At 34.7% G+C, this 14,860-nt stretch overlaps 1 protein-coding gene across 4 annotated transcripts; it reads left to right on the top strand.

Moving 5' to 3' along the window:
* The first annotated feature begins 7,903 nt into the window (after nucleotides 1-7,903).
* Nucleotides 7,904-14,860, top strand: LOC129880865 (laccase-12-like). 4 transcript variants are annotated; one of them, XM_055955093.1, is made up of 7 exons: nucleotides 7,904-8,505; nucleotides 9,297-9,434; nucleotides 12,691-12,842; nucleotides 12,957-13,201; nucleotides 13,296-13,424; nucleotides 13,526-14,482; nucleotides 14,562-14,860. In XM_055955093.1, the coding sequence occupies exons 1-7, from the start codon at nucleotides 8,497-8,499 to the stop codon at nucleotides 14,690-14,692; spliced, it is 1,761 nt and encodes a 586-aa protein (XP_055811068.1). In that variant the 5' UTR covers nucleotides 7,904-8,496; the 3' UTR covers nucleotides 14,693-14,860. The 4 variants fall into 4 exon arrangements, with proteins under 4 accessions (XP_055811068.1, XP_055811070.1, XP_055811067.1 ...); XM_055955095.1 differs by having other exon boundaries at nucleotides 7,905-8,505; nucleotides 9,322-9,434; XM_055955092.1 differs by lacking the exon at nucleotides 7,904-8,505 and having other exon boundaries at nucleotides 9,182-9,434.

The raw sequence follows: 14,860 nt of genomic DNA on the forward strand, positions 1-14,860 counted from the left end.
AAAATATATATAGTTAAAATAGTGAAAATAAAATGAGAAAATAATGACGCCAAAAATTTACGTGGAAATCATTTTTAAAAAAGGAAAAAACCACGAGCCAAGAGGAACAACTGATATCACTATAGTAAAAAAATTTACACTGGGTAGTCACGATGACAATACTCAAAGAGACCACAAAATAATTAAAAGTAATAACACTCTTTTGGTTTCCCACCTTACTAAAATATTGTCCATACTCTATTGTTCTTCACAAACTATTTTCTTATATATAGTCTATGAAAACTTCACAGCTCTCTAAATATTTTTCTTTCTCTGTGAATTGATGCCTAACAAATGAGTTAAGAGCTCCTTTTATAAAGGAAAGATTTGTCCTTTGATGTCACTGCTGAAATCCTGACAAATAACAATTCAAAAGACATTTGCCAACATTTGTTGAAAGTCCAATTTTACTACAAGAATGTCCATTTGCTGCCTTGCAGCAATTGAAGACTTTGTTGCACTTGCAGCCAATTTGAAGACTAAATGCATGGATGGAACACACAAATCTCCCTCTCCAGTCCCATGCACTAGAGGAAAGTATCTTCATCTTATTAGATAGAGCTTATGCCAATAAGTTTTTTGTACAGATCGAACTTGTTCCTTATTACCACTTTGGTCAGTATATCTGCGGGATTCTCATTTGTAGAGATCTTTTCAACCTGCATAGATTCGTCTTCTATCTTTTCTCGAATCCAGTGACATCTCACGTCTATGTGTTTCATCCTTGCATGATACATGAAGTTTTTTCTTAAATCTATTGCACTTTGACTATCACAATAAACAACAGACTCATTGATGCAAGCTAAGCTCTTGAATAAATTGCTTGAGCCATATCATCTCCTTGCCAGCTCAGTAGCTGCAATAGACTCAGCTTAGTTGTAAACAGTGCAACACACTTCTGCAACTTTGATTGCCATGATATAGCTCCTCCTAAAAAAGTAAAAAAATATCTAGTAGTGAATTTTCTATTATCAAGGTCACTTGCCATATCAGCATCTATATAGCCCTTCAAGATTGGATTTGATCCTCCAAAACACAAATATTTATCTGAGCTTCCTCTCAGATACTTGAGTATTCACTTTACAGCTTCCCAATGTTGTTTTCCAAGATTGTCGAGAAATCTGCTGACAACACCCACTGCGTGAGCAATATCAGATCTAGTGCATACCATTGCATACATTAGACTTCTGAAAAAGGAGGAATACGAAATTTTGTCCATGCTCTCTTTTTCCTCCCTAGATGTAGGACATATTTTCTTGCTCAACTTCATATGACCAGCACGAGGTATGCTACCAAACTTAGCATTCTTCATGTTGAAGCGCTTCAGTACACGTTCAATTTACTTCTCATGTGACAGATAAATCTTCCTCTCATTTCTAAGACAAGTAATCCACATGCCCAAAATTTACTTGTCATGTCCCAAGTCTTTCATGGCAAAAGGCTTACACAATCCTTTCTTTAATTTGTCAATCTTGGAAATTTTTTTGCCCACAATTAACATATCATCCACATATAGTAAGAGGATGATAAAATCACTGTTATAAAATTTTTGTACAAACACACAATTATCTAAGGTAGTCTTCTTGTAGCCTTGCTCATCCATAACAGATTCAAACTTCTTGTACCACTGTCTAGGAACTTGCTTTAGCCCGTAGAGACTTTTTTGAGTTTGCACACAAAATTTTCTTTATCATTTACTTTGAAGCCTTTAAGTTGTTTCATATAAATCTCCTCTCCTAGGTCACCATAAAAAAATCATCTTCACATCCATTTGCTCAATCTCTAAATTAAGACTAGCAGTCAAACTAATAACTGTATGAATGAAGGACATTTTCACTACAAAAGAAAATATTTCATCAAAGTCAATACCCTTTCTTTGAACAAATCCTTTAACTAACCAATCTAGCGTTATACCTGGGCTTCAAGATGTATTCTTCAACTTTAACTTTTAACACCCACTTGTTCTTCAAAACTCTTATGCCCTTAGGCAATTTCACCAACTCATAATTGTGGTTCTCATGCAAAGATTGCATCTCATCTTGAATGGCTTTATTCCATTGATCCTTATGCTCATCTTCCATGGCCTTTTCATAACATTCAGGTTCACCCCCGTTAGTAAGTAACACATACATATTAGGTAAATAATGAGATGAAGAAATACGTTGCCTTGTGGATCTCTTAAGAGGAATATTTGATTCGTCCACAACTTCATGAGCACGAGCATCATCAATAACAACGTCATTGTAATCATCAACATCAACATGTTGATCTAGGACTTGATTCTAAGTATCACCATGATCATCAAGCCCACCAACATTATACATATTTATATGAGGAACATGATCAAGATGGACTACTCCATCTGAACTTGAAGATTTTAGCTTCTCCACTTTGTCAATATCTTTAATGGTTTGATATTCCATGAAGACGATATCGCGGTTTCTTACAAGCTTCTTCTCAATTGGATCATATAGCCTATAACCAAATTCATCAAGGCCATATCCAATGAAAATGCACTACCTTGTCTTGGGATATAACTTTGACCTCTCATCTTTCGGTACATGTACAAAAATTTTGCAACCAAATACTCTCAAATGGTCATAGAAAACATCCTTTTCATACCAAACTCTATTTGGTACATCACTTTGCAAAGCAACAACATGATATAGATTAATTACATGTTTAGCGGTCAATAAGGCCTCACCCCAAAAGGAGTTCGGCAACTTTGATGCAGAAAACAAACATCTAACTTTTTCCATCAAGGTCATGTTCATCCTCTCAGCCAACCCATTAAGTTGAGGGGTCTTAGGAGGAGTCTTTTGGTGTCTAATACCTTGATGCTTGCAGTATTCATCAAATGGTCCACAATATTCATCACCATTATTAGTACGAATATATTTCATTTTTTTTTTCAATCTCTCTTTCAACTGAAGCCTGAAACTGCTTAAAGACACCTAACACTTGGTCTTTAGTCTTTAAGACATATACCCAAAGCTTTCTTGAGTAGTCGTCAATAAAAGTGACAAAGTAGAGTGCACCACCCAAAGTCTTTATCTTCATTGGATCACATAAATCAGAGTGCACCAACTCAAACAATTTTGTCTTTCTCGAAGAAGGGTTAGACTTAAAGAAAACTCTATTTTGTTTTCTAGACAAGCAGTGCTCACACTTTTCTAATTTAGCACTTTGAAAATCTGACAACAATTTCTTTTTGGCTAGGACATTAAGTCATTTCTCACTGATGTAGTTAAGCCTCTTGTACCATAACGTTGAAGAGTTATCGCTCTCAACTGTATTTACCATATTATCACAAGTAGAAGTCGTAGTCCAGTATAGACCATGACATTTGTTACCACAAACCACAACCAAGGAACCATTAATGAGTTTTTATTTTCCTCCACCATTGGTACTAACATATCCTTCATCATATAGAACACCAACAAAAACTAGGTGCAGATGAACATCAACTGCATGTTTTACATTGTTCAAAACTAGTTTAGTTCCAACACTAGTTTTCAAACAAACTATACCAACATCAACCACCCTAGATACAGTCTCATTACCCATACTCAAGGTTCCAAAGTCACCAGAAGAGAAAAAATCCTTCTTTGATGTCACATGAGATGCGACATCAGTGTCCACAACCTAATTTGACTCATCACAAGAAATATTTATCATATCTGCATTAAGGACAGTAACAAGATCTTCAGTGGAGACGGTGGCTGGGCAATTTTTCATTGCCATCTTTTTTATTTTCTTCTTTGTATTTTTTCTCCCTCTTTAATTTTCAACAAAACTTCTTTATGCGCTCTTTCATGTCACAATGATAACACTCAATATCCTTAAGTCTGCCTCTAGATTTGCTCTTGTTATGTTGTCTATTCTCAGAACCACGACTTTTGTTTCTTCCCCTAGGGCCAGGTTACCAGGACATTTGACGAAGAAGAACCTTGAGATTTTCTTCTCATCTTTTCGTTTATGACGCTGCTTTTGGCGAAATTCATAGAAATCACACTATTCGAAGCAGAATTTGACAATGAAGTTCTAAATGTTTTTCAATAATCTGGTAGGAAACCAAGTAGAAGCAAGCCTTAAGTTTTTTCGTCAAATTTTATGCCCATAATAGATATCATGATTCCCTAAAAATTATTCAGGCGATCTATCATCGGAGAACCATCATGATATTTTAAACTTAGCATTTGCTTTATTAAAAATATTTTGTTATTTCAGTCTTTCGAGCATACGAGCTTTCAAGATGCTCCCATAGGGTACGAGCATATGTCTCACCAGAAATATGGTTCAATACATTATCGTCAACCCATTGCCTAATAAATCTACAAATTTGTCTATGCAACAGATTTCACTCTTCACATGTTTTATTATCAGGCTTTACAATAGTGGTTGATAAAAATTGTTGACATAAAATAGATCTTCCATTTTTCCCTTCCAAATGACATAATTAATGTCATTCAAAGTAACTATTCTACTAATGCTGACTTCCATCGTTTTTCCCAAAAAATATATAGCTATTGCAAATCAAAGTAAATCTTTTCTGATGTGGAAGTTTAGACTGTGCTACAACCACAAAACATACTCAAATAAAACTTTGCTCTGAAACTAGTTTGTTGGGAAAATGCGGATTAACACAAAAAATATATATGATCAAAATAGTGGAAATAAAATAAAAAAATAATGACACCAATAATTTACGTGAAAACCCTTTTAAATAAGGAAAAAACCACGGATCAAGAGGAACAACTGATATTACTATAGTAAAAAAAATTTATACTGAGTAGTCACAAGTACAATATTCAAAGTGATCACAATACACTCGAAAAGAATAACATTTTTTTGATTTTTCACTTTATTAAAATATCGCTCACACTTAATTATTTTTCATAGACTATTTTTTTATATATAGCCTATAAAAATTTCACAACTCTCTAAATATTTTTCTTTATCTGTGAATTAGTATCTAACAAATGAGCTGAAACCTTCTTTTATAAAGGAAAAATTTGTCCTTTGATGTGACTGATGACATGACAAATAACAATTCAAAAGGCATTTGCCAACATTTGTTGAAAGTCCAATTTTACTGCAAGAATGTCCATTTGCTGCCTTGCAGCAATTGAAGACTTTGTTGCACCTGCAGCAATTTGAAAACTAAATACATGGATGGACCCCACAGAACTCTGAAGTCATTCGCTCATATTGTTCTTCACACACTTTCTGAAACTCTAACAAACGATCAGACCAAGAAATCCTCCTGGTGATTATATCCCTTCTTTCTTATTCAGTTTTTAGTTCTTTATTGTTCGACCTTCATTCAGTTAACTTGATGATTTTTATTCTAATTAGTTGTAACCTAATTAGGTCCCTGGTATAAATTCAAAAGTATCTATTGTTTTTTTTCAATTATATGCTTTAGGTGTATTCCTATTTTGGGTTATGTACTATCAATTAGGAATTTAATGGTTTGATGTATATGCTTGGCTGAATATAAATGAATGAAAACACCTTGTTTATATCTTCAAGGATATTATTTCATCTGAAATAAATTTATCTTTCTTGCCAAGTTGCCATGCACAATAAAATTAATTACACACGATAATGACTTTTTATATTTTTCACCCTTTCTTGACTCTTGAATATGTGTGGAGGATTCAGAGTGTTGGAACTAATGAAATCATTTAATTTCTCATGGGGCGCGGCTCAAGCTACTCAGCGGCCTAAATATATATATATATATATATATAAAGTATATTCTTCTAGTTTTTTGAGATACAAAGTTATTTTTTTAATGAAAAAGTTTACTTTTCTAAATAGTACTCCATTCGTTTTAATATTTTCTTCGATTTTTGACTTGATACGAAATTTAAAAAAATAAAGAAGAGTTTCGAATTTTATGATCTTAAACTAAAGATATTTATACCAAGATGTCATTTAATTTTGTGGTCTTAAATATATTAGGTGGAAAGCCAAATTTAAAAATTGACCAAAAAGAAAGAAATATTCTTTAAAGTTTCGAAACAAATTAAAAAAAAAGACAAATAAATTAAAAACACAATATAATATTTTCTTTAAAATAAACTTATAATAATTTTATTATTATAGAAAAATGGGCTGCCTAAAATTTGAAGATCTAACGCGGATGACTCATATTTAAAGACATTTAGCCGCCCTTGAATTTCTCTCACCCCTCGCAAAGTTCATAGTGTTGATGACCTTCTGTTTAAATATATGATTTCAACTTATTTTTCTACTGGGATTTCTCTGAAATCTTTGCATATGGGCTTCTCATAGTTTTTGAGTGTTATTGTAGGTGGAAGCTGATCGAGACAATAGAGTCGGGTCATCCCATATGCATGATGATTATGTGGTTTCTGCTGACCCAAAAGGTCAACTGGGAGTGATGGTTGGAATGAATAGAAAATTTGTTTTGTTTAGGGTATGTTTGGTGAGAAGGAAAATGATTTTCTATTTTTCATGTTTGATTGACTTAAATGTTTTTCAAATTAACTTATTTTCCTCAAGAAAAATGACTTCACATATCAGCCCCCCCTCCACACCCAGCCTCACCCAATAAAAAAATTATATTTAAAAAATATTTTTAAACTTTAAAAATTTTATTATTTATACCCTATTTCTATCACGGCCCCACTTATCAGGTCCCCATCCCCCACCTCAACCCCAACCCCAGCACCCCACCCTCCACCCCCAAAAAAATAAAAAAGTTTATTTTTAAAAAATATTTTAAATTTTGAAAATTTCATTTTTCTTACGTCATCCCTAACCCGACCATCCTACCATCCCTCTCCCCCCACCATAAAACAAAAAATTAAAAATTGTTTTTTAAAAAAAATAAATTCCAATTTGAAAGTTAGGATCGAGGGTTGGATTCCAATTCGAATATCGATTCTCGAATCGAGAATCGGGATCAACTCCTACGTCGGAGATTGGGGTCGAATTCCAGTTTGATCATCGGGGGTTGGATCTCGAGTCAGTTGTTGGGGTCAGATTCTAATTCGGATGTCGGAGTCAGGTCCCGAATCTATTAATGGGATTAATTTTCATGTCAAAAAATATTTTCTATTCTCTATCCAATAATAAAAGATATTTTCTAAAAAATATTTTTCACTTACTAATCAAACAACTAGAAAATAAGTTGTATCCACAAAAAAAATTGTTTAGAAAAAACATTTTCCTTTCGTACTAAACACACTCTAAATGAAGAGTATATTTCCAAAAACATCCCATCTAGGCAGTTGAGACGTGTGAGAGAGTTTGTAATTGGAGATTATGTTATTCTTGCCATTGGTTGGGTAGGATAAAAGATGTTGTCGAGCATGTCACTGCGAAGTTTGATGATGGTTCCATACAGGAATTTAAGAATGTTTGACCACTTGAGTCTTCCACTTGATGATTGGGATGACGATGATCTTCCTCCTTACCATCCAGGTCTGTGGGTATTAACTAATAGCTTAAAAGGTACAGTAACTAAAGTTACTGCTGGTTCTATTGTGATTGAGTGGATTGTATCTGCTGCTGGAACTGGGCCCGAATACTCCAGTGTTCCAGCTGAAGAACAAAACCCCAATATGCTGAAACTCATCTCTTGTGTTTCTTATCTAAACTGGGAACTGTTGGATTTCTGTCTTTATCATGCTTCAGTGGATGGCTACTCTGAAACTTCAGAGCATGATCTCCCTGCAGATGAACAGGCACATTTGATTATAAAATCTACAACTTCTCTTGATGTAATGTGGCAAGACGGGAATAAACAAAAAGATTTAAACTCGACATTTGTGATGCCAATTGAAATCCTTGGGGATAATGACGTTTTTCCTGAACAATTTCATTCTTCATTTTTTTTTACTAGTAGTTTAGAAAATTACTCCATATTCTGATTCTTAGTTGTTGCCATGTGACCAGGAGGTCACGGATTCAGTCTTGGAAACAGTCTCCGGCAAAAATGCAAGGTAAGGCTGCGTACAATAGACCATTGTGGTCGCGAGAGCTTTAGTGCATCGACCTTTATTCTGATTCTTAGCCTAGCATGATCTTGTAAGTACATTGTTTCTCTACTTCAAATTTCTGAAGGAATCCTTGATGCATCACTCTTTTCCATTTTCAAATGGTTATTATTACTAGTTTTTATAGCTAGAAGTGAGTGCAGGGCAGGGGGGACCAACTACATGTCACAACTATGTTCACTTTTTCTTTTTTGGCTATCTATCTCCATTGTAGACTGACTGAAATATATTGATATATATCAACAAAAATACAAATAAGGGGCTAAAGGCACCCTGTACCTATCTACCTGGATGGAACACAGTCCGTCCTATACAAGATTGCAGGAATTCTCAGTAACTCCCAAAAATATCTAAGATAAGAGGATGAACTAATCCTCTTCTACATCAAAAGGCAGTTTCAAGGCATATCAAAGAGAGAGTTCATATGGTGCAGGTAGAAACTGTTTTCTTACATGAGATGTTCTAAAAATAGGTAGTTGTAGTCTGTCCAAATTAAGGGAGATGTTGGTTGTTCATGATCCATGTTAAATTGTTGCATTTCAGACCCCTATTAGTTAAACTAACTCTCTTTTTGCCTTCTCTATACTAGCAATTTTGAGTCACTCTCAATCTCAAGCTTGTTGATCTCATTAGCATTGCAGCAATCAATACCTATTTTCAGTGTCATTGCTTCAGCCCTATATTATTAGAATGGATTCCAAAAGTAGTAGCAAATGCAGCAACCAACGTACCTGACAACTATGTTCACTTGTACATTCTTTTCATTTGGTTATAAATTTCTTCCCACTTGATATTTCAATTAGTTTTCCCATTTAGTGCTTTACCATCTATACTCCAAATAATCTCTTGTTTTAACTTCAACTATTGAAATAACCTACCTGAAAAACTTATTAATATATTTTTTTGGCATAATACATAAATATGTTCTTTAACTTAGCCTCATTTCACATTTATGCCCTCCAACTTTGGATGTGCACAAATAGGCACTTAAATTTGTATAAAATTGAACAAGTAGAAACACATGTCCTACGTGGCACAATACACGTAGGATGCCACGTAGGATACAAAATTGTCATGTAGGACGAATATGTTTATTTGTTCAAGTTTTGGATAATTAAAGTGTCTACTTGTGCATTAGTAAAGTTAGAGGTTATCGTTGACAGCTGAAGTCAAGTTAAGAGTTATATTTATATGTTGTGCCTATTTTTTTTAATCTTATATCAGATGGAATATATGTCTGTTTATGAAGATCACATGGATCTTCTTAGGGCAGGGATTGTTGGAGCATATGGGACCCCGTACCAAGATGGGTTATTTTTCTTTGACTTCCGCCGTCCACCTGAGTACCCTGATGTTCCACCGGTAAGTTTACTTAACGTTGCTTTTCCTTGAATCCTCCTTTCGGCTAGAGGGTTTAAGTTTGCATCTCTAATCACTTTTTTTTTTCTCATGTATGTAATCTTTAAATTTGTTTCTCAAACTTTTATGTTGTATGGAAGATAGTACATTTTCATTCTGGGGCTGGCGGATCAACCCAAATCTATATGAGAAAGGGAAAATATGTCTCGGTCTTTTAAGGACCTGAGAAGTCAACTATGACCTCTAACTTTACTAGTGTATAAGTAGGCACTTTAACTATCTAAAACTTGAACAAATAGATACATTCATCCTACATGGCAATTTTGTGTCTAATGTGGCGTCATATATTATGTCACGTATGACATTTGTGTTTACTTGTTCAATTTTATACAAGTTTAAGTGCTTACTTGTGCACACTCAAAGTTGGAGGACATAAATGCCAGCTAAAACCAAGTTAAAGAGCATATTTATGTATTATTCCAAATAAAAATTGTGTCAAGTAAAGTATTGGTTTGGAAGGAGTATTGATTACATTGAAAAGAATTATGAATTAGTTAATAAAAAAACACTTTTTAGTTATGATTTCCTAAAAAAAATGTTTCCAACTAATATGAGATGGACGGCGTATTATTTTGGACAGACCACGTCGTACTTGAGTACATCGTCTAGCAAATCAACGTGTTTATGGGTAGAATTGAGAACCAACCAAATGTTTAATGGACTAATATAATTTAATAGACACAACAAACTGAAGAAAACTTTTTACCATATTTATTTTCATCCACTACACTTCATGCAATCTGGTTTAGTAGCATAGTTTAATTTTGTTTTCATCCTCATGTCAATACAAAAATTATCTTATCTAATTATTCTTAGAGATGGAGCCAAGATTTAAAATATATAGATTCGAGATTATAGTCCTGTAAAGTTATTGGTTCTTTTAATAATTTGACATATATTTTTACCATATCTTATATAAAAAAATTAATATAAATATATGATTTGAATCAAAGTTATTGAATTAGGCCAAATCTGTAATTGAAGCGCAAGTTTAGCCCTGATTACTCTCTCAGTTTAACTATATGTGTCATAGTTTGACTTGATACAAAATTAAATTAAAAAATAAAGACTTTTAAAATTTGCGATCCTAAATATGACATAAATTTTGCGTGGCTACGAATCTTTTAAAATTTGTGGTATAAACATATATACAAACATTTTGTGACTACATGTAAAAGCTTTCATCATGGATTATAGAAATACTGCATGTATCAATCTTTTTAAAGTGAATTCATAAGAAAATAGTATCAAATAAAATAAAATAGATGGTGTATATCTAATACTTAGATTCGAAAATCTTGAGTTTGAATTCAAAAATTAAAAAAACTTCTTGATAAGGAACGATTTATTCAGACGTGGACCTCGCTCTCCAAAAAATATAAAATATATATGCAGTCGAGATTTACTAAACTGAACCTTCTAATTTTGCTTCTTTTTTTTTTTTGGCTAATCTTGGTAAAGATCTAGTCGTGCTACACCAGCCTATGACTTCTATGACCAAAAGATCTTGACGTTTTAACTAATTTTTGGTCATTACTTTTTAGGTTTGACAAGTAAACAATGCCAATTGCGGTTTGTAGCTATTGATTCTTTTGATGTGAAATATAATCTACCAAATTGTTATTTTTTATATCAATCACATTGCAAAAAAAGGGCAACCCGGTGCACTAAAGCTCCCGCTATGCGCGGGGTCCGGGGAAGGGCCTGACCACAAAATCCCATAAATGAGGTCTGAAAAGAGTACTCCATATGCAAATATAACGTCTATTTTTTCTTATCTATCACACTATAACAACATAATAAGTAAACTCTCACAAATAGAGTCTGAAAAAGGTGGGGTGTAAGTAGACGCTACCTCTACCTGTTCTTATATATAACACAACAACAACAACATGCGTGGTAAAGTCTCATAAATGGGATCGAAAAGAGTAGAATGTATGCAGACCATACCTTTATCTTTTCTTATCCATCACACTAATACAGTAATGTGTGAATTGTGACATAAGTTACTAAATAATGTATAGAGTAAATTGCTCCTATGTCAAGTACACACTCTGAATAATTTATCTACGTTCTGTGCATCATATCCCAACTTACCAAAGTACAGTACTTTGAAGTGAGAATATATATTAGTTAATTATGATTAAATGACTTTTTTTAATGTATAAACACATGTCATGCATTTATTGACTTGGTGTAAACCAGCAAATTTGGATTCATTTCTCATTTATTTATACATTCTTTTGGGGGGAGGGGAAGTGTTGTAGGGTTTTTGTAGCAACTCTTCTTCTTTTTCCAATAAAATTTTAACTATGGTGAGCGATAAAAATGTATATAAAAGACATATGTCATGTATTTATTGGTTTGCAATAAACAACTTGTATAGTCCAAAATTTCTAATTTGAAGACGTATATCGGTGTGTGCATCATTCTCTTCTTTGGTTAAAGTGATTGTTTCATCAGTAATCAAGGGTACAGCCTAGTGGCTAATTAATGAAGTGGGTTGAGAACCATAAGGTCTCAACGTTATGTTTCTTCTTAAATATTCCGGTCTTGGTGGACAATATAACCCGGTATCTATATTCGGAGAAGATAGCAAGGTATATCCTATGAAATTAGTTGAAATGCACACAAGTTGTGGCGAAAGAAACTACCTGGTATATGATCATATAACAACTAACTTTAGTTTGTTGTATAGCAGAACATCATTACTATTAAGCAAAAATCATAAAATGATGTTTACTTGAAAATTCAAAATATAACAAACCTCTCCCAAGAAGACTTATAATGTAAGCATTGTTCATGAAGAATTTGTGGGCTAAGTTGGGTGAACCAACTCCTAAAGGGTTGAACTAAGTTTTGCCCTCTAATATGATCATGCTGAAGCAAAATCTAACTCTATAAAAGCAAAGCTTCAACTCTGCAATCTTTCACAAACAAGCACTGACTTGCATCTCTACTAATACTCGTATCGAGTTTTTTAAGAAAAGGAAAACAATGGAGGTCTTCAAAAGCATTGAAAACATGTCGAGTTCTTTCTTTGTTATATGCATTTTGCTTCTCTTTGCAAATGCAGCATCTGAGAAAACTCACTACCATGATTTTGTTGTAAGCTATTCAAGATTTCCCTTCTTTCTTTTGCTAACGTTTTGTAAATGTAACGAACTCTACGATACTGACCTCTGTTTTTCCTGAACAGATTCAAGCAACACCAGTGAAGAGGCTATGCAAAACACAAAACAGCATTACGGTGAATGGACATTTTCCTGGACCAACATTGGAAGTAAACAACGGGGATACTCTGGTGGTTAACGTTGTGAATAAAGCTCAATACAATGTAACCATTCACTGGTAAGTTCATGCATGTGAAGCACAATGCAAACAAACTGATGTTAATGAATAACGTCAAGATAATATTTGACATTTTTTTTCTACTTTTTATACTACTTTGTTGTGTTTCAAAAGGCACGGGGTTAGGCAAATAAGAACAGGATGGGCAGATGGACCAGAATTTATCACTCAGTGCCCGATTAGACCAGGAAAGAGTTACACTTACCGGTTTACCATTCAAGGACAGGAAGGGACTCTTTGGTGGCACGCCCACAGCTCATGGCTTAGGGCTACTGTTTATGGAGCTCTAATTATTCACCCAAAAGAAGGAGAAAACTATCCATTTCCTAAGCCCAAAAGAGAAACACCTATTCTGCTTGGTACTAATTCTACCTTCTCTAAATACCAGAAGCTTAGAACACTTCTGACAAGAGTATTTGTTATGCATTAGCTCATATTATGTTTGCTGATCAGGTGAGTGGTGGAATACAAATCCGATTGACGTTGTAAGACAAGCTACAAGAACAGGAGCAGCTCCTAATGTATCAGATGCTTACACCATCAATGGTCAACCAGGTGACCTCTACAAGTGTTCCAGTCAAGGTTAGTTTATCATCAGATTGTTATGCTAACGTTCACTAAACTATAATTCAACATCTTACGTGCTCAGGACATGTTTTTCACATGAATCATGTTTTTTGCAGATACCACCATAGTCCATATGGACTCGGGAGAAACCAACCTCCTTCGAGTTATTAATGCTGGACTGAACCAGCAGCTTTTCTTTACTGTGGCAAACCACAAGCTTACTGTTGTTGGAGCAGATGCCTCTTATGTTAAACCCTTCACAACATCAGTCCTTATGCTGGGACCAGGACAGACAACTGATGTCCTGATCAAAGCTGATCAGCCACCACGCAGATACTACATGGCAGCACGTGCCTATGCTAGTGCTCAAGGCGCCCCCTTTGATAATACCACAACCACAGCCATCCTCGAGTACAAGACAGCTTCTTGTTCTTCCAATTGTAACAAAAACAATCCAGTTTTTCCATCTTTACCAGCATATAATGACACAGCCACTGCTACAGCCTTCACAACCAAATTCAGAAGCCCAAGAAAGGTCGAGGTGCCGACTGAAATTGATGAGAATCTATTCTTCACAGTTGGGCTGGGACTCGAGAACTGCCCAACAGGTGCAAGCTCCAGTAACTGTCAAGGTCCAAATGGAACTCGATTCGCTTCCAGTATGAATAATGTATCTTTTGTGCTACCATCCAACTTTTCCCTTCTACAAGCACATCACCAACGCATACCTGGTGTTTTCTCAACTGATTTCCCAGGTGTTCCACCTATAAAATTTGATTATACTGGCAACGTAAGCCGGTCTTTATGGCAACCTATTCGAGGAACTAAGCTGTACAAGCTGAAATATGGGGCAAGAGTGCAAGTTGTGTTACAGGGGACCAGTATCTTCACAGCTGAGAACCACCCAATTCATCTTCACGGATATGATTTCTACATCATTGCAGAGGGCTTCGGTAACTTTAATCCAAAAACAGATACATCTAAATTCAATCTTGTTGATCCACCTCTCAGAAATACAGCAAGTGTACCTGTTAACGGATGGACAGTCATTAGATTTGTCGCTGACAATCCAGGTAAGATGAACAATATGCTAATTTTCTATGCAATGTCACATTTCAACAATACAAAGCTAACAATATTAAGTTAATGCAGGAGTGTGGCTAATGCACTGTCACTTGGATGTTCACATTACATGGGGTTTGGCCATGGCGTTCCTCGTGGAAAACGGAGTCAGTGAATTGGAATCATTGGAAGCTCCTCCAATAGATCTTCCCGTCTGTTGACGACTACAACAAACAACATTATAGAGAATCAATTTTGATGATTTAGCCAAAGGAGGTCTAAATGTTCCCTGTATTTGGGGCTAGTTCTTTGTTTTGCTGTTCTGCTTAATTTTTTTGATAGACGACTCTGTCAACATGCTGCCAATACACACAAATCAATTCACCATC

Source organism: Solanum dulcamara, chromosome 2 (assembly GCF_947179165.1).
Source record: "Solanum dulcamara chromosome 2, daSolDulc1.2, whole genome shotgun sequence".
Lineage (NCBI taxonomy): Eukaryota > Viridiplantae > Streptophyta > Magnoliopsida > Solanales > Solanaceae > Solanum > Solanum dulcamara.